Source organism: Lichenostomus cassidix, unplaced genomic scaffold, assembly GCF_008360975.1.
Source record: "Lichenostomus cassidix isolate B80296 unplaced genomic scaffold, HeHo_3.0 HiC_scaffold_772, whole genome shotgun sequence".
Lineage (NCBI taxonomy): Eukaryota > Metazoa > Chordata > Aves > Passeriformes > Meliphagidae > Lichenostomus > Lichenostomus cassidix.
This window is the reverse complement of record NW_028147600.1, coordinates 72,277-96,234: the sequence shown is the minus strand read 5'-3', so window position 1 is coordinate 96,234 and position 23,958 is coordinate 72,277. Positions and strand designations below refer to the sequence as shown.

Genomic DNA, 23,958 nt, shown 5'->3' with positions numbered 1-23,958 from the left:
TTGGGGTACAAAACTGGGGAACCCCAAAATTTGGGGGGAGCTCCGAAATTGTGGGATTTACAAAATTTGGGGTACAAAATCGGGGAAACCCCAGAAATGTGGGGGGAGCTCCGAAATTTGGGTAAAAAACTGTAAATGGGGATTTTACAAAAAATAGGAACAAAATCGGGGAACCCCGAAAAACGGGGACTCCCGAAACTTGGGGGTTTTACCAAAAAATGGGTACAAAAATGGGGATTTACAAAATTGGGGTACAAAATCGGGGAAACCCCAAAAATCGGGGGAGCTCCGAAATTGGGGGATTTACAAAACTGGGGATTTACAAACTTGGGGTACAAAATCCGGGGGGTTTATCCAAAAAAAGGGGGAACCCCAAAATATAGGGGATTTGGGGTTTTTTGGGGGTTTTGGGGGTTTTGGGTTTTTGGGGGATCACCTCAAGTTTTGGGGTGTCCTCGGGGGTCCTGGTTTGGGGGGATGATTTTGGGGGTTCGTTATTTGGGGGTCTCCTGGTTTTGGGGGATCCTCATTAGGGTTAATTAATGGGGTTTCCTAATTGGGGGGCTGATAATTTGGGGTTTCCTCATTAGGGATTGATAATTTGGGGGATCCTCATTAGGGGTTAATTATTGGGGGATTCTCTTTTAATTGGGGTTAATTATTGGGGATTCTCTTTTGGGGATCCTTTTTTGGGGGGTCCTCATTGGGGTAATTTTTGGGGTTATTTTTTGGGGGGTTTCTCATTAGTGGTTAATTATTGGGGTCTCCTAATTGGGGGGGGGCTCATAATTTGGGGTCTCCTCATTAGGGGTTCATTAATTGGGGTCTCCTAATTGGGGGGAGATATTTTGGGGTGTCCTTTTTGGGGGGGTAATTTTTGGGGTCTCCTCATTAGGGATTCCTAATTTGGGGTTTCCTCATTAGGAGTTCACTAATTGGGGTTTCCTCATTAGGGGTTCATTAGCGGGGGGCTCTCCTCTTCGGGGGGGGCTGCTCACAATTTGGGGGTTGGTTTTGGCGGGAATTCCTTTTTTGGGGTTTCCTCTTCGGGGGTCTCCAATCCCGGGGGGGCTCTGGGGGTGTTTTTGTCCCCTGTCCCGGGTTTGTCCCCAACTCTGGTGACGTCCCCAGTGTCCCCAGCGATGTCCCCTGTCCCGGGGGTGTCCCCAATCCTGGGGGTGTCCCCAACCCCGGTGACGTCCCCAATTCTGGTGACGTCCCCATTTCCGCGGGTGTCCCCAACCCTGAGTTTGTCCCCAGTTCCAGTGATGTCCCCAACCCCGGCGATGTCCCCAACACCAGGTTTGTCCCCAACTCCGGGGGTCTCTCCCTGCCCAGCGATGTCCCCAGTGTCCCCAGCGATGTCCCCAATCCCGGGGATGTCCCCAACACCAGGTTTTTCCCCAGCTCGGGGGGTCTCTCCCCGCCCAGCGATGTCCCCAATGTCCCCAGGTTTGTCCCCAATTCGAGGTTTGTCCCCAATTCCGGGGTTCTCTCCCCCCCCGGCGATGTCCCCAGTGTCCCCAGCGATGTCCCCACGTTTGTCCCCAATGTCCCCAGGTCTGTCCCCAGCTCGGGGGGTCTCTCCCCCCCCGGCGATGTCCCCAATGTCCCCAGGTTTGTCCCCAATTCGAGGTTTGTCCCCAACTCCGGGGTTCTCTCCCCCCCCAGCGATGTCCCCAGTGTCCCCAGCTCGGGGGGTCTGTCCCCGCCCAGCCCCCCCAGCAGCCGCAGCACCTCCCCCCTGTCGCGGTGTGGCCTTTTGGTCCCTCGGGGCAAACGGCGACACGACGACAAGTCCAGGTGGCACAGCTGGGGACAGCGCAGCAGCGGCCTGGGGACACACGGGGGGGGACCTCAGTGTCCCTCAGTGTCCCTCAGTGTCCCCTGAACCCCTGGAGTGACCTCTGAGTGTCCCCAAGCTGCCAGGAATGTCCCCAAACTCCCCTGCTCACCATGTCCTCGATGTCCCCACATCCCCAGTGTCCCCAGTGTCCCCAATGTCCCCCAATCCCCCCAATGTCCCCATGTCCCACCTGAGCTCCTGGAGGGTCACAGGTGTCCCCAGTTCCCATATCCCCCAATGTCCCCAGTGTCCCTCAATGTCCCCCAACGCCCCCAATGTCCCCAGTGTCCCCAATGTCCCCAGTGTCCCCAATGTCCCCATGTCCCACCTGAGCTCCTGGGGGGTCACAGGTGTCCCCGCCAGCTTCAGGACCCTCAGCGGGTCTCGGGGACCAAAGGCGGCCAAAGCCACCCCCAGGTCATTGTCACGGCGACCACTCAGGTCCAGCTCGAGCAGCGTCCGGTGCCACCGGCGGGTGACAGCAGCCCAGGAGCCACCGCCGGGCAGCGGGGACAGGGGACAGTCCGGGGGGACAGCCACCGAGAGCTGCTCCAGGGCTGGGGACAGTGACAGGGACAGCGTGTGACAGTGTGACAATGGGACAATGGGACAGGGACAGTGTGTGACAAAGAGACAGTGTGACAGGGTGACAATGGGACAGGGGACAGTCTGGGGGGACAGCCACCGAGAGCTGCTCCAGGGCTGGGGACAGCAGGGACAGGGTGACAATGGGACAGGGTGACAATGGGACAGCGACAAGGACAGTGTGTGACAATGGGACAGGGACAGGGGACAGTCTGGGGGGACAGCAGGGACAGGTGCTCCAGGGCTGGGGACAGCAGGGACAACGTGACAGTGTGACAGGGACAGGGACAGGGTGTGACAGTGGGACAGGGACAGGTGTGACAAGGCGGTGACAGGAGCCACACCCACGGGCACAGGTGTGACAAGGTGACAGGTGACAGGAGCCACACCCACGGGCACAGGTGTGACAAGGTGACAGGTGACAGGTGCCACACCCACAAGGACAGGTGACAATAGGTGACAGGTGACAGGTGCCACACCCACAGGGGCACAACACGCCCTCCCAGCACCCACTGGGGTCTCAGCCTCCTCCACCCCCCAGGTGTGTCCCCAGGTGTATCATATCCCCCCCAGGTGTGTCTCACCTGTCCCCAGGTGTCTCACCTGCACAGGGCAGTGCCAGCAGCCCCCGGGGGGTGACACGGGGACATCCCAGTGACCTCCAGGTGTATCCCAGGTGTATCCCCACTATCCCAGGTGTCCCCAGGTGTGTCTCACCTGTGCAGGGCAGTGCCAGCAGCCCCCGGGGGGTGACACGGGGACACCCCAGTGACCCCCAGGTGTATCCCAGGTGTATCCCAGGTGTATCCCATGACCCCCAGGTGTATCCAATGTCCCCCCAGGTGTCCCCAGGTGTGTCTCACCTGTCCCCAGGTGTCTCACCTGCACAGGGCAGTGCCAGCAGCCCCCGGGGGTGACATGGGGACATCCCAGTGACCCCCAGGTGTATCCCAGGTGTATCCCAGGTGTATCATATCCCCCCCAGGTGTGTCTCACCTGTCCCCAGGTGTGTCTCACCTGTGCAGGGCAGTGCCAGCAGCCCCCGGGGGGTGACACGGGGACACCCCCGCAGGTGCAGCCCCCGCAGCCCGAGGCTCTCGCCCAGCAGGCGCCGCAGCAGCCCATCCCCCCCCCCGGGGTCCCCCAGCCCCAGGTGCCGCAGGTGAGGGAAACCTGGGCCAGGTGAGGGAGAGGAGCGGGGCTGGGAGACTGCCAGGGAGCCTGAGAGACACAGCACCTGTGGGGACAGGTGGGACAGGTGAGTCACACAGGTGAGACAGGTGAGGGACAGGTGAGGGACAGAGGAGTCAGACAGGTGAGGGGACAGGTGAGGAGGGGCCTGGGGGGTTTTGGGGATCCCAGGGCTCGTGGGGTATTTTTGGAGTGTTTTTTGGGTGTTTTTAGGCTGTTTTGGGGTGTTTTTGGGATCCCATGGTTCTCAGGGTATTTTAGGGGTATTTTTGGGGTGGTTTTGGGTAATTTTGTGGTGTTTTTGGGGTTTTTGGGTTCCCAGGTTTCCCAAGTTATTTTTAGGATATTTTTGGGATATTTTTTGGGGCTTTTTGGTACCTCCAGGAGGGGACAGGCCGCCTGCAGTCGCTCCAGGGGCAGAGGCAGGTGAGGTTTTGGGATGTTTTTTAGGCTGTTTTTCGTTGTTTTTGGGGTTTTGGGATCCCAGGGTTCCCAGATTATTTTTAGGATATTTTCGGGGTAATTTTGGGATATTTTGGGGGTTTTTCAGTACCTCCAGGAGGGGACAAGTCGCCTGCAGTCGCTCCAGGGGCAGAGGCAGGGGGGTTTGGGCTATTTTTTTGGGGTATTTTTGGGGTGTTTTGGGGTTTTTGGGATCCCAGGATTCCCGGGTTATTTTTGGGATATTTTTGGGGTAATTTTGGGGTTTTTTGGTACCTCCAGGAGGGGACAGGCCGCCTGCAGTCGCTCCAGGGGCAGAGGCAGGTGAGGTTTTGGGATGTTTTTGGGGTGTTTTTGGGGTTTTTGGGATCCCAGGTTTCCCGGGTTGTTTTTAGGGTGTCCCAGGTGTGTTTTTGGGGTAATTTGGGGTAATTTTGGGGTTTTTTGGTACCTCCAGGAGGGGACAGGCCGCCTGCAGTCTCTCCAGGGGCAGAGGCAGGGGGGTTTGGGCTATTTTTTGGGGTATTTTTGGGTGTTTTTGGGGTTTTTGGGATCCCAGGGTTCCCGGGGTGGTTTCAGGGTGTCTCAGGTGTGTTTTTAGGGTAATTTTGGGATATTTTTTGGGATTTCAGTACCTCCAGGAGGGGACAGGCCGCCTGCAGTCGCTCCAGGGAGGTTTCAGGGTGTATTTTTGGGGTATTTCTAGGGTGGTTTGGGCTATTTTTTGGGGTGTTTTTGGGGTTTTTGGGATCCCAGGATTCCCGGGTTATTTTTAGGATATTTTTGGGGTAATTTGGGGTAATTTTGGGGTTTTTGGGTACCTCCAGGAGGGGACAGGCCGCCTGCAGTCGCTCCAGGGGCAGAGGCAGGGGGGGCTGAGGACCCCCCAAGCTGGGATCGAGCTCCAGCACTCTGAGCTGCGGGCAAACTCCTGCCTGGGGGGAAAACAGGAAATTTGGGGGAAATTTTGGAGATTTTTGGGGAAAATTGGGGAAATTTAGGGGAAATTGGGGGGATTTAGGGGGAATTTGGAGGAAATTTAGGGGGAAATTTGGGGATTTTGGGGAAATGAGAACAATTTTGGGGAAATTCAGGGGGAAAAGGGGGAAATTTTAGGGGAAATTGGGAGAAATTGAGGGAAATTGAGGGGGAATTGGGAGAATTTGGGGATAAATTGAGGAAAATTGGGACAAATTTAGGGAATTTTGGGGAAATTGAGGGAATTTGGGGGAATTAGGAGAAAATTGGGGATTCAGGAATTTGGGAATTAAAATTTGAGGAAATTGGAAATTTTGGGAAAATTGGGGAATTTGGGGATAAATTGAGGGAAATTTTGGGAAATTGGGGGGATTTGGGGAAATTCAGGGGGAATTGGGGAAAAAATGGGGAAATTTTGGGGGAAATTCGGGAAATTTTGGGGAAATTCAGGGGAACTGGGGGGAGATTTGGGGAAAAATGGGGAAATTTGGGGTGATTTCGGGGTTAACTTTGGGGTATTTTTGGGATAATTTTGGGGTATTTTTGGGGTGACTTTGGGTATTTTTGGGGTTAATTTTGGGGTGATTTTGCCGTATTTTTGGGGTGATTTTGGGGTATTTTTTGGATGATTTTGGGGTGATTTTGGGTATTCTTGGGGTGATTTCAGGGGTAATTTTTGGGGTATTTTTGGGTGATTTTGGGAATTTTTTTGGTGATTTTGGGGTTAACTTTGGGATATTTTTGGGGTGATTTTGGGGTTAATTTTGGGGTGATTTTGCAGTGATTTTGGGGTTAACTTTGGGAGTTTTTTGGGATATTTTTGAGATGATTTTGGGGTGATTTGGGGTTAATTTTGGGGTTTATTTTGGGGTATTTAGGGTCGCTCCCTGACTCACAGCCAGCGCCGGCAGCACAGGTCGCAGCCGAGGACAGGTGAGGTGCAGGTGCTGCAGGGGGGGAGGGGCGGCCAGGAACCCCCCGAGGGCAGCCGGCTCCACCTGGGGACCCCAAAAACCGACAGGTGACCCCAAAAACTGACAGGTGACCCTAAAACCTCCCCAGGTGAACCCAAACCTCACCCAGGTGAGCCCAAAACCTGACAGGTTACCCCAAAACACCCCCAGGTGATCCCAAAACCTACCAGGTGAACCCAAACCTCCCCAGGTGATCCCAAAACACACTCAGGTGACCCCAAAAACCAACAGGTGTCACCTGGAACACCCAAGTGACCCCAAAACATCCCCGGGTGTCCCCAAATTCCCTCCAGGTGTCCCCCAGGTGTCCCCTTTCCCCCCAGGTGCCCCCCCGCTCTCACCTGGCAGCGCCGCAGCTCCAGGTGTCTCAGGTGAGGGCAGAACTCGCTCAGGGCCTGGGGGGGTGGGGGGGTCACACCTGGGGGCTTCGTGGGACCTCCAGATGTGCCCAGGTGTGACACCCAGGTGTCCCCAGGTGTGTTCTCCCCTCCCCAGGTGTGTCCCAGGTGTGTCCCAGGTGCTCACCTGCAGCACAGCCCCCACCCGGCTGCTCCAATCACAGAGCACGAACTCCTGCAGGTGGGAGAACCTGGGGACAGGTGAGACAGGTGAGAGACAGGTGAGAGACAGGTGAGGCAAGTGGGACAGGTGAGACAGGTGAGAGGTGAGGACAGGTGAGAACAGGTAAGGACAGGTGAGACAGGTGAGAGACAGGTGACACAGGTGAGGGAAAGGTGAGGAGAGGTGAGAACAGGTGAAACAGGTGGGGACAGGTGAGGAACAGAAACAGGTGAGAACAGGTGAAGAACAAATAAGGACAGGTGAGAACAAGTAAGATAAATAAGGACAGGTAAGACAAGTGAGGTGGGGGTCTTGGGGGGTCCCTGCACACCTGGGCGGGGTCAGCACTCACCTGGTCTCAGCCAATCGGCGCAGAGGGCTCAGCACCTGCTCCGGGGTGCGGCGGCGGGCGGGGCCGGCCAGGTGAGCCCCCAGGTGCACCTTCAGCCACAGGCGGGGGTCGGCGGCCAGGTCACGCCACAGGCGGCACACGCGGGAGGCTCTGGGCAGGTGAGACAGGTGAGATGGACAGGTGGGACAGGTGAGACAGTGAGACAGGTGGGACAGGTGAGACAGGTGAGATTGGGACAGGTGAGAACAGCTGAGACAGGTGAGAGAACAGAGACCTGGGACAGTGACCCCCAGGTGTGACAGTGACCCCTTCAGGTGTCCCCAGGTGTGACACTGATCCCCCCAAGGTGTGCCCAGGTGTGACAGCGACTCCTCCAGGTGAGACACTGAATCCCCCAGGTGCCCTCAGGTGCCACCAGGTGTGGAAGTGACCCCCCCAAGGTGCGACACTGACTGCTCCAGGTGTGCCCAGGTGTGACAGTGACCCCCAGAGGTGTGCCCAGGTGTGCTATTAACTCCCCCCAGGTGTGCCCAGGTGTGTCTCACCTGCAGAGGAAGGGCACCGCCCCCTCGCCCTCCACGGCCGCCTGCAGGATCCTGCGGATGATCTCGGGGGGCAGCGGCTGCCCCTCCCCCCGCCTCACCTGCCCGCTCACCTGCGGCTGCTGCCGGCGCCTCTGCCGCTGGGGGGCGCTGGGCGGAGCTGAGGAGGGGCGGGGCAGGGGCGTGGTCAGGGCGGGGCATGGGTGGCTGATTTGGGGTGGGGTGGGGCAGGAGTTGGGGACAGGTGAGGGACAGGTGAGGGACAGGTGAGGGACAGGTGAGGGACAGGTGAGGCACAGGTGGGGGAGGGGATATTTGGGGGAGGGCTGTTTTGGGGGTGGGGTGAGGCAGGTGAGTGGGACAGGTGAGGGATAGGTGGTCAGGGCGTGGCATGGGCGTGGCCAGGGCGGATGGGGGGCAGGTGGGGCACAGGTGGGGGAGGGGCTGTTTTGGGGTGGGGGTGGGGCAGGTGAGGGGGGACAGGTGAGTCCCAGGTGACGTCATTTCGGGGCTCCTTTCGGGGTGGGGGAGGGGCCGAGGTGACCCCGCGGGGTGGGGGGAGGGGAAACCCCGCCCCGCCCCTCCCCCCGCACTTCCGGGGGGCGTGGCCTTGGGGGCGTGGCCGTGGGGGAGGGGTGAGGGGTGGGGGAGGGGCAGCAGGGCTCGCGGGACTCTCCGCCCGCCGCTCACCGGGCGCCGCCATCTTGGAAGGGGCGGGGCTAGGGAGGGGGCGGGGCTAGGGAGGGGGCGGGGCTGGCCCAACTCCCCCCCTCTTGGCCACGCCCCTTACGCCAAGCCCCGCCCCATCCGCCCCTCAGCCCCGCCCCCTCTGCCCATTCCCGCTCGCGCCTCGCTTCCTCCAATCCCCACGCGGGGCGGTGCGGGCGGGGCGGGGCTCGCTCCGCCCAGCCAATCAGACCGCTCGCGGCGCGAGCCCGCCCAGACGGCTGGGCCAATGGGGAGGCGCGGCGGGCGGCGCGCGGCGGCGGGCGGGCCAATGGGGAGGCGCGGCGGGCGGGGCCGGGCGGCGCGCGGCGGCGGCGGCGGCGATGGGGCTGCGGCGGGCGGTGAGGGGAGCGCGGGGCGGGCGGCGGCAGTTCCCCCTGAGGGACCCCCGGGATCTCCCCCTGCCCCGGGACAGCCCCGGGGACACCGCCTGCCCGCCGGGCAACCCGCCCGCAACTTCCCGGAACTTCCGCCGGGACCCCCCCGAACACCGCCGGGATCCCCTCAGGGCGGGCCTCCCCCTCGGGACCCCCCCTTGTCACTGTCACCCTCTGGGACCCCTCAGTGTCACCTCCCCCTCCTCAGGACCCCCCCAGAGTCACCTCCTCCCTCTCCGGGACTCCCTAGTGTCACCTTTCCCCTCAGGACAATCCCCCCCGGGATCCCCTCAGGGCGGGCCTCCCCCTCGGGATCCCCCCGGTGTCACTGTCACCATCTGGGACCTCTCAGTGTCACCTCCCCCTCCTCAGGGACACCCCCAGTGTCACCTCCCCCTTTTTCGGGATCTCCCAGAGTCACCTGTCCCCTCAGGACAAACCCCCCCGGGATCCCCTCAGGGCGGGCCTCTCCCTCGGGACCCCCCCATTGTCACCCCCCCATCCAAGACACCCCTCAGTGTCACCTCCCCCATCTCCGGCACCCCCAGAGTCACCCCCATTGTCACCCCTCACCCGGGACCCCCAATGTCACCTCCCCTCAGGACCCCCTAATGTCACCTGTCCCCTCGGGACCCCCTCACAGATCCCCCCTCCCCGACCCCCCAGAGTCACCCCCATTGTCACCCTCACCCGGGACCCCCCAATGTCACCTCCCCCGGGACCCCCATGGAACTCCCGAACTTTCCCCCGCCCTCCCCCTAATTGGCTCCTCCCCTCACGGAGAGACCCCGCCCCCTAAATGTCACCTCCCCCACACCGGGACCCCCAGTGTCACCTCAATGTCCCCACACTCTCTGTAACCCCTGGGACACCCCAGTGTCACCTGAATCCCCTCAGGACCCCCACACCTGGCTTCCCTGACAGCCCCCGATGTCACCTGTGCCCCACATAAACCCCCCCCAATGTCACCTGACCCACCCCAGGTCCCCCCCAATGTCACCTGAGCACCCCAGTGTCCTCCCAGTGTCCCCCAGTGTCCCCCAGTGTCCCCCAGTGTCCCCTCAGTGTCCCCTGTGCCCCCAGGTGGGGCAGTTTTTGGGGTCCCCCCGTGGGGTGGGGGAGGGGAATTTGGGGTGACATTCCTGACCTGCCCCTCCCCCCAGGTGCGGCTGCTGCCCCTCCCCCACCGGCGGCCCCGGAGTGCCACCGGAGAGACCCCCAGGTGAGGGGGACACTGGGGGGACACTGGGGGGGCCTGGGGTCTTGGGGTGACACTGGGGGGACATTGGGATGACACTGGGGTGACATTGGGGGGAGCCTCAGGATGACACTGAGAGGTCCTGGGGGTGACACTGGGGGTCCCAGGGGGCTTGGGGTGACACTGGGGGGTTTGGGTGACATTAGGGGTTTGGAGGACATTGGTCCTGGGGTGACACTGGGGGTCCCAGGGGCCTGGAGGACACTGGGGGGGGTTTGGGGTGACACGGGGGGTCCCAGGGGGCTTGGGGTGACATTGGGGGGGTTTGGGGGGACATTGGGGGTCCTGGGGTGACACTGGGGGGCCCTGGGGTGACACTGAGAGGTCCTGGGGGTGACACTGGGGGTCCCAGGGGGCTTGGGGTGACACTGGGGGGCCCTTGGGTGACACTGGGGGGTCCTGGCCCCCTGCTCCACATGGGGAGGGGTCTGGAGTGTGAGGTGACATTCGGGGGTCCCTGGGGTGACATTAGGGTGACATTTGGAGGTCCCTGGGGGTATTGGGGACGAGGGGACATTGGGAGGTCGTTGGTCACAGCCTTTGACCCCAGAGTGATGACCCCCAGAGGGTCCTTGACCCCTGACCCCTCCAGGTGTCCCCAGAGCTGGGGGGGCTCCCTGGGGGGTCAGTGACCCCTGCCCTGTCCCCTGTCCCCACAGGTCCTTGTCCCTGCCGTGGCAGTGGCCCTGGGGGTCAGTGACCCGTGACCCCTAATGGTCCCCTGTCCCCACAGGCCTAGGCAGTGGCTGTGGTGGCCCCGGGGGTGTCCCCAACCCCTAACTTGTCCCTTGTCCCCACAGGGCCTTGTCCTGGTAGTAGCCGTGGTGACCCCGGGGTGTCCCTGTCCCCTGTCCTGTCCCCTGTCCCCGCAGGTCCCTGTCCCAGCAGCCCCAGCGGCGCGCGGTGGCCGCGGTGTCCCTAACCCCTGTCCTGTCCCCGCAGGTCCCTGTCCCTCCCGCGGTGGTGGCCCTGGGCTGTCACTGTCCTCTGTCCCCGCAGGTCCCTGTCCCAGCAGCCCCGGCGGCGGGCGGTGGCCGCGGTGTCGCTGCTGGTGGCCCTGGGCTGTCACTGTCCCCTGTCCCTGGGCTGTCACTGTCGCTGTCCTGTCCCCGCAGGTCCCTCCCCCGGCGGCGGGCGGTGGCCGCGGTGTCGCTGCTGGTGGCCCCGGGCTGTCACTGTCCCCTGTCCCTGGGCTGTCACTGTCCTCTGTCTCCGCAGGTCCCTCCCCCGGCGGCGGGCGGTGGCCGCGGTGTCGCTGCTGGTGGCCCTGGGCGGGTCGCTGTCCCTTGGCTGCTATTTGGCTGCCGAAGCTCCCCGCAGGCGACGGGCGAGGCTGCTGCTCGAGGGGGTCGGCAGGTTCTGCAGGTGGGGATTTGGGGGAATTTTGGGGGATTTGGGAATTTTGGGGGATCTGGGGATTTGGGAGGTCCAAGGGGTTTGGGGGGCTCGGGGGCCTGGGGCCAAGGGGCTATGGCTGGTTGTGCAGGTAGGGATTTTGGGGTTTTGGGGGCTCGGGGCCCGGGGGGTCCAGGGAGGGTTTGGAGGGCTCTGCAGGTGGGGATTTTGGGGGTCCGAGGGGTTTGAGGTGTCCAGGGGGCGTTTGGGGTCCAGGGAGGGTTGGGGGTTCAGGGGGTTTGGGGGCTGGGGGGCCATAGGGGGATCCCGAGGGTGGTTTTGGGGGTCTCAGGGGGGTCTGGGCTCCCCTTTGAGGTCCCCCCGACCCCCCGTGCCCCCCAGGTCCCTGTCCGGGGGAGTCGGGAATGGGGATTGTTCCAGAAGGGTCTGGGGGTTTCTGGGGTGGTTTTTTGGGGGATTTTTGGGGTCTCTTTTGGTTCCGGGGTCTCTCTGGGAATGGGGATTGTTCCAGAAGGGTCTGGGGGTTTCTGGGGTGGTCTGGGGCGGTTTTGGGGGGATTTTTGGGGTCTGTTTTGGGTCAGGGGGTTTCTGGGGGGTCTGGGGTGTTTTTTTGGGGGATTTTTGGGGTCTCTTTTGGTTCCGGGGTCTCTCTGGGGTCCCCCTGACCCCCCGTGCCCCCAGGTCTCTCTCAGTGGGGCTTCACATCTCCCTGGACTACTGGTGGACCACCAATGTGGAGCTGCGGGGCCTCGATGAGGTGGGAATTTGGGGGATTTTGGGGGATCCTGGGGTGATTTGGGGGATTTTGGGGATTTTTTGGGATTTAGGGGAAATTTTTGATGTCTGGGGATGGGAATTAAGGGGGTCTTTGGGGATTTTGGGGGATTTGGGGGATTTTGGGGTTCTGGGGTGGAATTAAAGGGGTCTTTGGGGGAATTGGGGATTTTAGGGGGATTTTGGGGGGATTTTGGGAGATTTAGGGGATTTTTGGGGTCTGGGGGTGGAATTAAAGGGGTGTTTGGGGGATTTGGGGTTTGTGGCTCAGGGAGGTTTGGGGGGGCTGGGGGGAGTTGGGGACATTCCTGGCCATGGGTGACACCTGGGTGACACACCTGGGTGGCCCTTGTGTCCCCAGGACAGCCCCAGTTACCTGTCTGGGTGTCACCTGTGTCTCACCTGTGTCACACCTGTCCCCGGGTAGCTGTCTGAAGTGTCCGGGTGCCACCTGCTGGGGATTTTGGGGATGTCAGGGTGTCACCTGTGTGTCATTGTCCCCAGGACAGCCCCGGGTACCTGTCAGGGGGCTGTTGGGGTGTCACCTGTGACCCCAATGTCCCACCTGTGTCACACCTGTCCCCAGGACAGCCCTGGGTACCTGTCAGGGGTGTCGGGTGTCACCTGTGACCCCAATGTCACACCTGTGTCACATCTGTGTCATTGTCCCCAGGACAGCCCTGGGTACTTGTCAGGGATGTCAGGATGTCACCTGTGACCCCAATGTCACTCCTGTGTCACACCTGTGTCATTGTCCCCAGGACAGTCCCGGTTACCTGTCAGGGATATCTGGGTGTCACCTGTGACCCCAGTGTCACACCCGTGTCACACCTGTCCCCAGGACAGCCCTGGGTACCTGTCAGGGATGTCAGGATGTCACCTGTGACCCCAATGTCACACCTGTGTCACTCCTGTGTCACACCTGTCCCCAGGACAGTCCCGGTTACCTGTCAGGGATGTCAGGATGTCACCTGTGACCCCAATGTCACACCTGTGTCACACCTGTGTGTCATTGTCCCCAGGACAGTCCCAGTTACCTGTCAGGGATGTCAGGATGTCACCTGCGCACAGGACAGCGCCTCCTGCAGGGCGCTCTCAGCAACGGCGGGCTGTGTGTGACCCCAATGTCACACCTGTGTCACACCTGTGTGTCATTGTCCCCAGGACAGTCCCGGTTACCTGTCAGGGATGTCAGGATGTCACCTGCGCACGGGACAGCGCCTCCTGCAGGGCGCTCTCAGCAACGGCGGGCTGTGTGTGACCTCAGTGTCACACCTGTGTCACACCTGTGTCACACCTGTGTCCCTAATGTCACACCTGTCCCCAGGACAGTCCCGGTTACCTGTCAGGGATGTCAGGATGTCACCTGCGCACAGGACAGCGCCTCCTGCAGGGCGCTCTCAGCAACGGCGGGCTGTGTGTGACCTCAGTGTCACACCTGTGTCCCTAATGTCACACCTGTGTCATACCTGTCCCCAGGACAGTCCCGGTTACCTGTCAGGGATGTCAGGATGTCACCTGCGCACAGGACAGCGCCTCCTGCAGGGCGCTCTCAGCAATGGCGGGCTCTACGTCAAGCTGGGCCAGGGGCTGTGCTCCTTCGATCACCTGCTGCCACCTGAGGTGACAGGGACACTGCGGCCCCTCGAGGACAGCGCCAGCCCCAGGGGACACCGAGAGGTGATGGGGGACACTGGGGACAGTGGGGACACTGGGGACGTTGGAGTCATTGGGGACACTGGGGACACTGGGGATATTGGAGATATTGGGGACATTGGGGATATGGGGACACTGCTGCCACCTGAGGTGACAGGGACACTGTGGCCCCTCGAGGACAGTGCCAGCCCCAGGGGACACCTGGTGACAGTGGGGACATTGGGGACATTGGGGGCATTGGGGACATGGAGGGACACTGGGGACACTGGGGACATTGGAGTTATGGGGATATTGGGGACACTGGGGACATTGGAGATATTGGGGACATTGGGGACATTGGAGTTATGGGGATATGGGGACACTGTGGCCACTCAAGGTCAGCGCCAGCCCATGGGGACATCAGGAGGTGACAGTGGGGACACACAAAGAATATGGGGACATAGGGCCAAGGGACAGCCAGGGACAGGGGTGCCATGGGGACACTGGGGACACTGGGGATACAGGGATATGGGGCAGACAGGGACACAGAGGTGGCACAGGGACACTGGGGACACAGGGGGGACATTGGGGACACAGCAGGGGGGGCATGGATGGCATCCCCAGTGTCCCCAAATCCTTGATATCCCCAATGTCCCCAAGATCCTTCGTGTCCTCATTGTCCCCAGTGTCCCATTTGATGTCCCCAATCCCCCAAATCATCAATGTCCTCATTATCCTCAATGGCCTCAATGTCCCCAAAGCCCTTCATGTCCCCATTGTCCCCAATATCCCTAATGTTCCAAACATTCCCCAAATTCTCAATGTCCCCAATGTCCCCAAAACCCCCAATGTCCCCATTGCTCCTAATGTCTCCAATGTCCCTAATGTCCCTTACCTGTCCTTCCCCTGTCCCTCACCTGTCCCTCACCTGTTCCCAATGTCCCCAGTGTCCCTCACCTGCCCAGGTGGATGAGCTGCTCCTGGAGGATTCTAGATGTCCCCAATGTCCCCAGTGTCCCTCACCTGTCCCTCACCTGCCCAGGTGGACGAGCTGTTCCTGGAGGATTTCCAGACCACGCCTTCCGGAATGTTCCGCGATTTTGACTACGAGCCGGTGGCTGCGGCCAGCCTGGCCCAGGTGCACCGAGCCACCCTGCCCGACGGGACACCTGTGGCTGTCAAGGTGCGCCTGGGGACACCTGGGGATAGCTGGGGACTTCTGGGAATACCTGGGAACGTGTGGGGACACCTGGGGACAGCTGGGACACAGCTGGGAACACCTGGGACACACCTGGGGCCACTTGGGGACACATAGGGATACCTGGGCACACCTGGGCACACCTGGGCACACCTGGGGAGGGGTGTGGCCCCCTGGCCCCGCCCGGTGACCCGCAGGTGTCCCCAGGTGCAGTACCTGGACCTGCGGGACAGATTCGAGGGTGACATGAGGACCTTGGAGCTGCTGCTGCGCCTGGTGGAGTTCATGCACCCCGACTTTGCCCTGGGCTGGGTGCTGCAGGTGAGACACACCTGGGACACACCTGAGACACACCTGGGGACACCTGGGACACCTGGGGACACCTAGGACACACCTGGGGACAGTTGGGACACACCTGAGATACCCTGTCACCTCCCATCCCCACTGTCCCATGGAGTTCATGCACCCCGACTTCGCCCTGGGCTGGGTGCTGCAGGTGAGACACACCTGGGGACACCTGGGGACACCTGGGGACACCTGGGGACAGCTGGGCACACCTGAGGACAGATTTGTCTGTAGGAGCTCCAGGGAGCACTGTCACCGCGTGTGTCCCTTATGTCCCCTGTGTGCCACCTGTGTGCCACCTGTGTGCCCAGGAGCTGCAGGGGACACTGTCACTGCACTCATTGTCACTGATTGTCCCCAGGAGCTCAAGGGCACTCTGTCCTGTCACTCACCTGTGTCACTCACCTGTCCCTCACCTGTTCCTCACCTGTCCCCAGGAGCTCAAGGGCACGCTGGCACTGGAATTGGATTTCGAGAACGAAGCGCGGAACTCTGAGCGCTGCGGGAGAGACCTGGGACACCTGCCAGGTGTGACAGTGCCACGGGTGCACTGGGGACACTGCAGCAAGGTGAGACACACCTGGGGACACACCTGGGGACACACCTGGGGACACCTGGGACACACCTGGGGACACCTGGGACACACCTGGGGACACACCTGGGACACACCTGGGACACACGTGGGACAGCAGGGCCAGGGTTGCTGGGGACAGTGGGGACAGGAGGAGCTGGCGGTGGCAGGGTGGGGACAGGGACAGAGACAGGCTGGGTGTCACCTGCAGTGACACTGCATCTCCCTGTCCCTGTCCCTGCTGTGTCCCCCATCCCTGTCCCTGTCCCCATCCCCGCCATGTCCCCCTGTCCCTGTGTCCTCCCGTGTCCCCCTGTGTCACCCTGCCTGTCCCTTGTTCCCCTGTCCCTATCCCTGATCCCATCCCTGTCCCCATGTCCCCATCCCTGTCCCCATGTTCCTGTCCCTGTCCCTATCCCTGTCCCCACCCTTGTCCCTGTGTCCCCATGGCCCTGTCCCCATCCTCATGTCCCTGTCCCATCCCTGTCCCTTGTTCCCCATTCTGTCCTTATCCCTGTCCCCATATCCCTGTCCCCATGTTCCTGTCCCTGTCCCCATGTCCGTGTCCTTCCTCTGTCCCTGTCCCCATCCCTGTCCCCATGTTCCTGTCCCTGTCCCTATCCCTGTCCCCCCCCTTGTCCCTGTGTCCCTATGGCCCTGTCCCCATCCTCATGTCCCTGTCCCCATGTTCCTGTCTGTGTCCTCACGTGTGTGTCACTGTCTCTAACCCTGTCTCTGTCCCCATGTCCCTCTGCATGTCCCCATGTCCCTATCCCTGTTCCATCCCTGTCCCCTGTCCCTCTCCCCATGCCCCCATTCTGTCCCTGTGTCCCCATATCTCTGTCCCTGTCCCCATCCCTATTGCTGTCCCCATCCCTGTCCCCATGCTGTCCCTATTGTCTCCATGCTGTCCCCACGCTGTCCCCATCCCTGTCCCCACTCTGTCTGCATTGTCCCCATTCCTGTCCCCATCCCTGTCCCATCCCTGTCCCATTCCTGTCCCCATCCCTGTCCCCATGCTGTCCCTATTGTCTCCATGCTGTCCCCACTCTGTCCCCATCCCTGTCCCCATCCTGTCCCATTCCTGTCCCATCCCTGTCCCCATCCTGTCCCTATTTTCCCCATGCTGTCCCCACTCTGTCTGCATTGTCCCCATCCCTCTCCCCATCCTGTCCCCATTGTCCCCAATCTGTCCCCATCCCTGTCCCATCCCTGTCCCATTCCTGTCCCCACTCTGTCCCCACTGTCCCCACTCTGTCCCCAGCGGGTTCTCACGGCTGATTTCTGCGAGGGATGTAAGATCACCGACGTGGAGGGAATCCGGCAGCGAGGGCTGGGGCTGAGAGACGTCAGTGTGGGGAGTTCTGTGGGGTTTTGGGGTGTCCTGGGTGGGATTTGGGGTGTCCTGGGTGGGGTTTGGGGGGATTTTGGGGTGTCCTGGGTGGGGTTTGGGGTGTCCTGGGGGGGTTTGGGGTGTCCTGTGTGGGGTTTGGGGTGTCCTTGACCCCACAGAGGGAATCCAGCAGCGGGGACTGGGGCTGAGAGACATCAGTGTGGGGAGTTCTGTGGGGTTTGGGGTGTCCTGGGTGGGATTTGAGGGGATTTTGGGGTGTCCTGGGTGGGGTTTGGGGTTTCCCTGACCCCACAGAGGGGATCTGGCAGCTGGGCTTGGGGCTGAGAGAAGTCAGTTTGGGGTCCTGTGGGGAGTTTGGGGAAATTTGGGGTGTTCCTGGGGGATTTGGGGTGTCCTGGGTGGGATTTGGGGCATCCCAAGGGGTTCCTGGGGGGATCCTGGGGATTTGGGGGAGTCTGGGAGTGGTTTTAGGGTTTTTTTGGGGTGCCCTAGAGGGTTTTGGGGTCCCTGAGCTCCCCGACCCCCCCAGACCACAGAAAAGCTGATCCAGGGGGCGTTTAGGGGATTTTTGGGGGTATTTTAGGGAATTTTGGGGGTTCTCAGCAGGATTTTGGTGTTTTAGGGGTTTTTAGGGTTCCCAGGAGGTTTTTGGGGTGTGCTGAGGGATTTTGGGGTGTTTTAGGGTCGCTGACCCCCCCTGACCCCCCCAGACCGCGGAGAAGCTGATCCAGGTGTTCGCAGAGCAGATTTTCTACACGGGATTTATCCACGCTGATCCACATCCTGGGAACGGTAAGGGAACCCCAAAAATACCCCAAAAATACCCCAAAACCACCCCAAAAATACCCCAAAAATACCCCAAAAAATATCCCAAAAATATCCCAAAAATATCGCAAAAATACCCAAAAAATGTCCCAAAAATATCCCAAAAATACCCCAAAAATACCCCAAAATCACAGGGGAAGCCCAAAACCGATTGACCCCAAAACAGGGGGAGAAACCCAAAAATACCCCAAAAACTGGGAGAAGGACCCCAAAAATACACCAAAAACGGGGAGAAACCCAAAACTGGGGAGGGTGACACCAAAAATATCCCAAAACTGGGGGGAGAAACCCAAAATTGGGGAAGAAAAAACATGAAATTGGAGAAAACCCCAAACTGGGGGAAAACCCAAAACCAGGGGGGAAATCCTGAAACTGGGGGAACCCAAAACTAGGAGGAGCACAAAACTGTGGGGAACCCAAAACTGGAGAACCCAAAACTGGGGGAAAAAACCTGAAACTGGGGGGAACCCAAAATTGGAAGGGGACCCCAAAACCAGGGGGGATCCCAAAATTTGAGGGATCCCAAAACCGGGGAAACCCAAAACTGGGAGGGAAAAACCTGAAACGGGGGGGAGAGGCTTGAAATCGGGGAATTCCCAAAGGGAAGAGACCCCAAAAGGAGGGGGAAAGACCCCAGTGGGAGGAGTGAGACCCCAAAAGACCCTTTTTGGGGATCCCCAAACCCCAAATCGCTGTGGTGTTGCAGTTCTGGTTCGTCGTGGTGCTGACGGCAAAGCTGAGCTGGTGCTGCTGGACCACGGGCTGTACGAGACCCTGAGCGAGAGGTGAGACCCCAAATCACCCCAAAATCACCCCAAAAACCACCCCAAATACACCCCAAATACACCCCGGAATCACCTGCCAAAATCCTCCCCGAAATCCACCCCAAAATCACCCCAAAATCCACCCCAAAACACATCCCAAAACCCCACAAATCCCAGAACCCAACCCAGAACACAGGGGGACCCCAAAACACACCCCAAAACCCTCAGGGACCCCAAAATCCCCCTGAAACCCCAAACTCCCTACAGGGACCAAGTGTCACTCTGTGGGCTCTGGAGAGCGATTGTCCTGCAGGACCCAAAACACCTGGGCACCCCAAAATCCAACCCCAAAATCCATCCCAAAACCCCATAAGCCCCCGGGGACCCCAATATGTACCCCAAAACCCCAAAACTCACCCCGAATTTCCCTGCAAGGACTGAGTGTCGCTCTGTGGGCTCTGGAGGATTGTCCTGCAGGACCCCAAAACACCCGGGAACCCCAAAATCCACCCCAAAATCCACCCCAAAACACAGAGCAGGATCCCAAAATCTTCCCCAAAACCCTCGGGTGACCCCAAAATCCTAAATTTCCCTGCAGGGACCGAGTGTCGCTCTGTGGGCTCTGGAGAGCGATTGTCCTGCAGGACCCCAAAATCCCCAAATCCACCCCAAAAACCCTCGGGTGACCCCAAAAGTCACCCCAAATTTCCTACAGGGACCGAGTGTCGCTCTGTGGGCTCTGGAGAGCAATTGTCCTGCAGGATCCTAAAATCCACCCCAAAATCCCCAAATCCACCCCAAAATCCACCCCAAAACCCTAAGGGAACCCCAAAACCCCAAAAGTCACCCCAAAAGTCACCCCAAATTTCCCTGCAGGGACCGAGTGTCGCTCTGTGGGCTCTGGAGAGCCATTGTCCTGCAGGACCCCAAAATCCCCAAATCCACCCCAAAACCCTAAGGGAATCCCAGAATCCCCCAGGGGACCTCAAAACCCCAAAAGTCACCCCAAATTTCCTACAGGGACCGAGTGTCGCTCTGTGGGCTCTGGAGAGCGATTGTCCTGCAGGACCACAAAGCCATGAAGGACAGAGCAGCCGAGCTGGGCGTGCAGGGTGAGACCCCAAATATTGGGGGACCCTAAAAACGGGGGAAATGACCCCAAAAATGGGGAGAGGGACCCCAAAAATGTCAGGAATGACTCCAAACATAGGGGGAGGGACCCCAAAAATGGGGGGAGAGACCTCAAACATGGAGGAATTACCCCAAAAATAGGGGGAGGGACCCCAAAACCAGGGGGAATGACCCCAAAAATAGGGGGAGGGACCCCAAAACATGGGGGAGGGACACCAAAAATGGGGACAGGGATCCCAAAAATGGGGGAATTACCCCAAAAATGGGAAGAATGACTGAAAAAATGGGGAGAGGGAACCCAAAAATGGGCTGACCTACCCTAAAAACTGGGGGGAGACAGAGCGGCTGAGCTGGGGGTGCAGGGTGAGACCCCAAAAATGGGGGAACCCCAAAAATGGGGAGAATGAGCCCAAAAACGGAGTAAGGGACCCCAAAAAGGGGGGATAAAGGGTCCCCAAAACCGGGGGGGGAAAGAACCCCAAAATCTGAAGGTGAGGGGTGGGGCGACCCCAAAATTGGGAGGGGAAGGGTGAGGGGGGTCTGGAATTGGGGGTGAGGAGACCCCAAAATGGGGGGTGAGAGGTGAGAGGACCCCAAAATCCCCTGAGGTGTTGGGGAATTTTGGGATCAAACTAATTCCCCCAAACTGCCTTCCCGGTTCCTGTTCCCCCAAAATGGGTCAAACCCGAATTCTGGGAATTCTGCACCCCAAAACCCCAAATCCCCCCCAGACTGTTACCTGGAGATGCTGATGCACCTGCAGGGTCACCTGAGGGTTACCTGGGGATACCTGAGGTTACCTGTAGGTTACCTGACCCCCCAATTTCCCCCCAGACTATTACCTGTTCTCGGAGATGCTGATGCAGCTGCAGGGTTATCTGGGGATACCTGAGGGTTACCTGGGGGTTACCTGAGGTTACCTGTAGGTTACCTGACTCCCCAATTTTCCCCCAGACTATTACCTGTTCTCGGAGATGCTGATGCAGCGCCCCCTCGGCCGTCGCTCGCGGCTGCTGGGCCCCGGCGGGGCTCACCTGGCCCACCCGCCGGGCGCACCTGGGCGGCTCTCGGGTGCACCTGAGGGTCACCTGAGCGGCGAGGAGCGCGGCTACATGCAGGAGATGGCGGCGCAGAGGTTCCCGCACATCCTGCAGGTGCTGCGGCAGCTGCCGCGGCCGATGCTGCTGGTGTTCCGGAATATCAACACCGTCAGGAGTGTGCATTCGGCCCTGGGCGCACCTGCTGATAGATACGGGATCATGGCCCGCAGGTGAGATACAGGTGTGTGTGATACAGGTGTGTGTATGTTAGTGCTGATGCTGCTGGTGTTCCGGAACATCAACACCGTCAGGAGTGTGCACTCGGCGCTGGGTGCACCTGCTGATCGGTACGGGATCATGGCCCGCAGGTGAGATACAGGTGTGTGTGTGATACAGGTGTGTGTGTGTGACTGTCAGTGCCAATGCTGCTGGTGTTCCGGAATATCAACACCGTCAGGAGTGTGCACTCTGCGCTGGGGGCACCTGCCGATAGATACGGGATCATGGCCCGCAGGTGAGATACAGGTGTGTGTGATACAGGTGTATGTGATACAGGTGTGTGTGATACAGGTGTGTGTGTGTGTGAGAGCCAATGCTGCTGGTGTTCCGAAACATCAACACCGTCAGGAGTGTGCACTCGGCGCTGGGGGCACCTGCCGATAGATACGGCATCATGGCCCGCAGGTGAGATACAGGTGTGTGTGATACAGGTGTGTGTGAGATACAGGTGTGTGTATGTTAGTGCCGATGCTGCTGGTGTTCCGGAACATCAACACCGTCAGGAGCGTGCATTCGGCGCTGGGGGCACCTGCCGATAGATATGGGATCATGGCCCGCAGGTGAGATACAGGTGTGCTCAGGTGTGATACAGGTGTGTGTGATACAGGTGTGTGTGTGACTGTCAGAGCCGATGCTGCTGGTGTTCCGGAATATCAACACCGTCAGGAGTGTGCACTCTGCGCTGGGCACACCTGCCGATAGATACGGCATCATGGCCCGCAGGTGAGATACAGGTGTGATACAGGTGTGTGTATGTTAGTGCTGATGCTGCTGGTGTTCCAGAACATCAACACCGTCAGGAGTGTGCACTCGGCCCTGGGCGCATCTGCCGATCGGTACAGGATCATGGCCCGCAGGTGAGATACAGGTGTGACAGGTGTGTGTGATACAGGTGTGTGTGAGACAGGTGTGTGTGACAGATGTGAGTGTGAGTCTCAGGTGTGTGTCAGGTGTGTGTCAGGTGTGCACAGGTGTGCCCCACATATCCATAGGTGAGCCCCAGGTGAGCCAAAGTGTGCTCAGGTGTCCATAGGTGAACACCACATGTGCTCACCCAGGTGAGCCCAGGTATGCCACAGATGTACACAGGTGTGTGACAGGTGTGTCCCAAATGTGCTCAGGTGAGCCCTCGGTGTCCCTGCGGAGCACAGGGGGGGTTGTGGGAGTGCCCAGGTGAGCCCAGGTGAGCCCATAGGGACACCCAGGTGCACCCAGGTGACCCCATAGGGACGCTCGGGTGCGCCCAGGTGTGCTCAGGTGCACTCAGGTGACTCTCCCTCCCCCAGCGCGGTGCGCAGCTGGAGTCGCCTCACCGGCGGCTCTGGGGATTCTCTGCGGCAGCGACTGAGCCTCACCTGGGAGAGCTTCAAGTTCGAGCTGGCGCTCAGGTGAGGGGGAGGGGCCAGGTGGGGGGCTCAGGTGGGGGGAGGGGCTTGGGGAGTGGCTCAGGTGTGGTGGGGGGAGCCAGGTGATCCCCAGGTTGGGGGGGTTCTGGGGTCAGGGGTGACTCTCACCTGTGGGGTCTCTGGTTTTGGGAGTCCAGGTGTGCAGGGATTCAGGTGTGGGAGGGGGGCAGGGGTGGGGAACCCCAGGTGTGTGTGACACCCCCAGGTGTAACTCCCCAGGTGTGTGAGACCCCCAGGTGTGTGTAACCCCCAGGTGTAACGCCCCAGGTGTGTGTGACCTCCCCAGGTGTGACTCCCCAGGTAACTCCTCCCCTCCCCTCCCCCAGGTGGGAGTGGCTTCGCTGCCGCCTGACTGCGGCTGCGCTGCAGCTGCTGAGCCGCTGGGGGGCGCTGCCCTTCGGGGAGCACCTGCAGCACCTGCTGCGCGCCTGAGGGGGGCGCTGCGCACCTGGAAATCCCAAAAATATCCCCAAAAAACCAGCCGGGAACACCTGGAGAATGGCCGAAATCCCAAAAAATATCCTCAAAACCTGCCGGAAACACCCCGAAACGGTTAAAAATTCAAAAAAATAATCCCAAAAACCACCGGGAACCTCTGAAAAATGGCTGAAGTCCCAAAAAATATCCCAAAACCTGCTGGAAACACCCTGAAACGGTTAAAAATCCCCAAAAATATCCCCAAAAAACACCCGGAATGCTGAGGAACACCTGGAAAACAGCTGGAAACACCTGGGAAACATCTGAAAACCAGAAAAAACAGCCAGAAACACCCAAAACCACCCAAAAATCAGCTGGAAACACCAAAAAAATCCCCCAAAATACTCCAAAATCAGTCGGAAACACTAAAAAACACCTGGGAACATCTGGAAAACAGCTGGAAAAACCCAGGAGGTTTCTGAAAAAGGAAAAAACAGCTGGAAACAACCAAAAATGTCACATGGAACACCACAAAATAGCCAAAAATACCCCAAAAATCAGCCAGAAGCACTAAAAAACACCTGGAGAACAGCTGGAAACATCCAGGAAACATCAGGAAAACACCAAAAAATGCCTGAAAAACAGCTGGAAACACCTGGGAAACCCAAAAAATCCCCAAGAGTGGCTGAAAACAGTGAAAACCTGTTGGGAAAGCAGTGAAAACACCCAGAAATCCCCAAAACCACCCCAAAAATCCCAGGAAAAGAGCTGGAGAATGTAAAAAACCCAATAAAGCACCCAGAAAACACGAAAAACCCCAAAAACCACCCAAAAAACCACCTGGAAACCCTCAAAAAACACCAAAAAAAGGCCAAAACACCCGGAAATGCAATGCCCGGAAAATCCCCAAAAACCACCCAGAAAATCCCCAAAAAATACCAAAAATCCCCCAATTTCCTCCCCCTCGGAACCACTGTGAACCCCAAAGCACTGTGAACCCCAAAATCCCCCAAATAAACCCCAAAAACAGAG

The 23,958-nt window shown here is 59.5% G+C and overlaps 2 protein-coding genes across 2 annotated transcripts; one reads left to right on the top strand and one right to left on the bottom strand.

Moving 5' to 3' along the window:
- Nucleotides 1-960: 960 nt before the first annotated feature.
- Nucleotides 961-8,179, bottom strand: LOC146421833 (F-box/LRR-repeat protein 6-like). Its single transcript, XM_085047006.1, has 10 exons — nt 8,161-8,179; nt 7,474-7,630; nt 6,929-7,078; nt 6,541-6,604; nt 6,357-6,410; nt 5,938-6,039; nt 4,885-4,998; nt 3,449-3,668; nt 2,175-2,403; nt 961-1,834 (listed from the first exon to the last, which is right to left on the bottom strand). Exons 1-10 carry the CDS (start codon nt 8,171-8,173, stop codon nt 961-963), a joined length of 1,977 nt encoding a protein of 658 aa, XP_084903132.1. The 5' UTR covers nt 8,174-8,179.
- A 310-nt stretch (nt 8,180-8,489) lies between these two features.
- On the top strand, nt 8,490-23,957 carry LOC146421832 (putative aarF domain-containing protein kinase 5). Its single transcript, XM_085047016.1, has 16 exons — nt 8,490-8,537; nt 9,737-9,795; nt 11,050-11,196; nt 11,869-11,944; nt 13,441-13,641; nt 14,639-14,779; nt 15,002-15,115; nt 15,577-15,708; nt 16,975-17,058; nt 17,775-17,856; nt 18,596-18,674; nt 19,674-19,765; nt 20,739-21,054; nt 22,390-22,491; nt 22,836-23,039; nt 23,143-23,957. The coding sequence occupies exons 1-15, from the start codon at nt 8,520-8,522 to the stop codon at nt 22,939-22,941; spliced, it is 1,749 nt and encodes a 582-aa protein (XP_084903142.1). The 5' UTR covers nt 8,490-8,519; the 3' UTR covers nt 22,942-23,039; nt 23,143-23,957.
- The last annotated feature ends 1 nt before the right edge of the window (nt 23,958 follows it).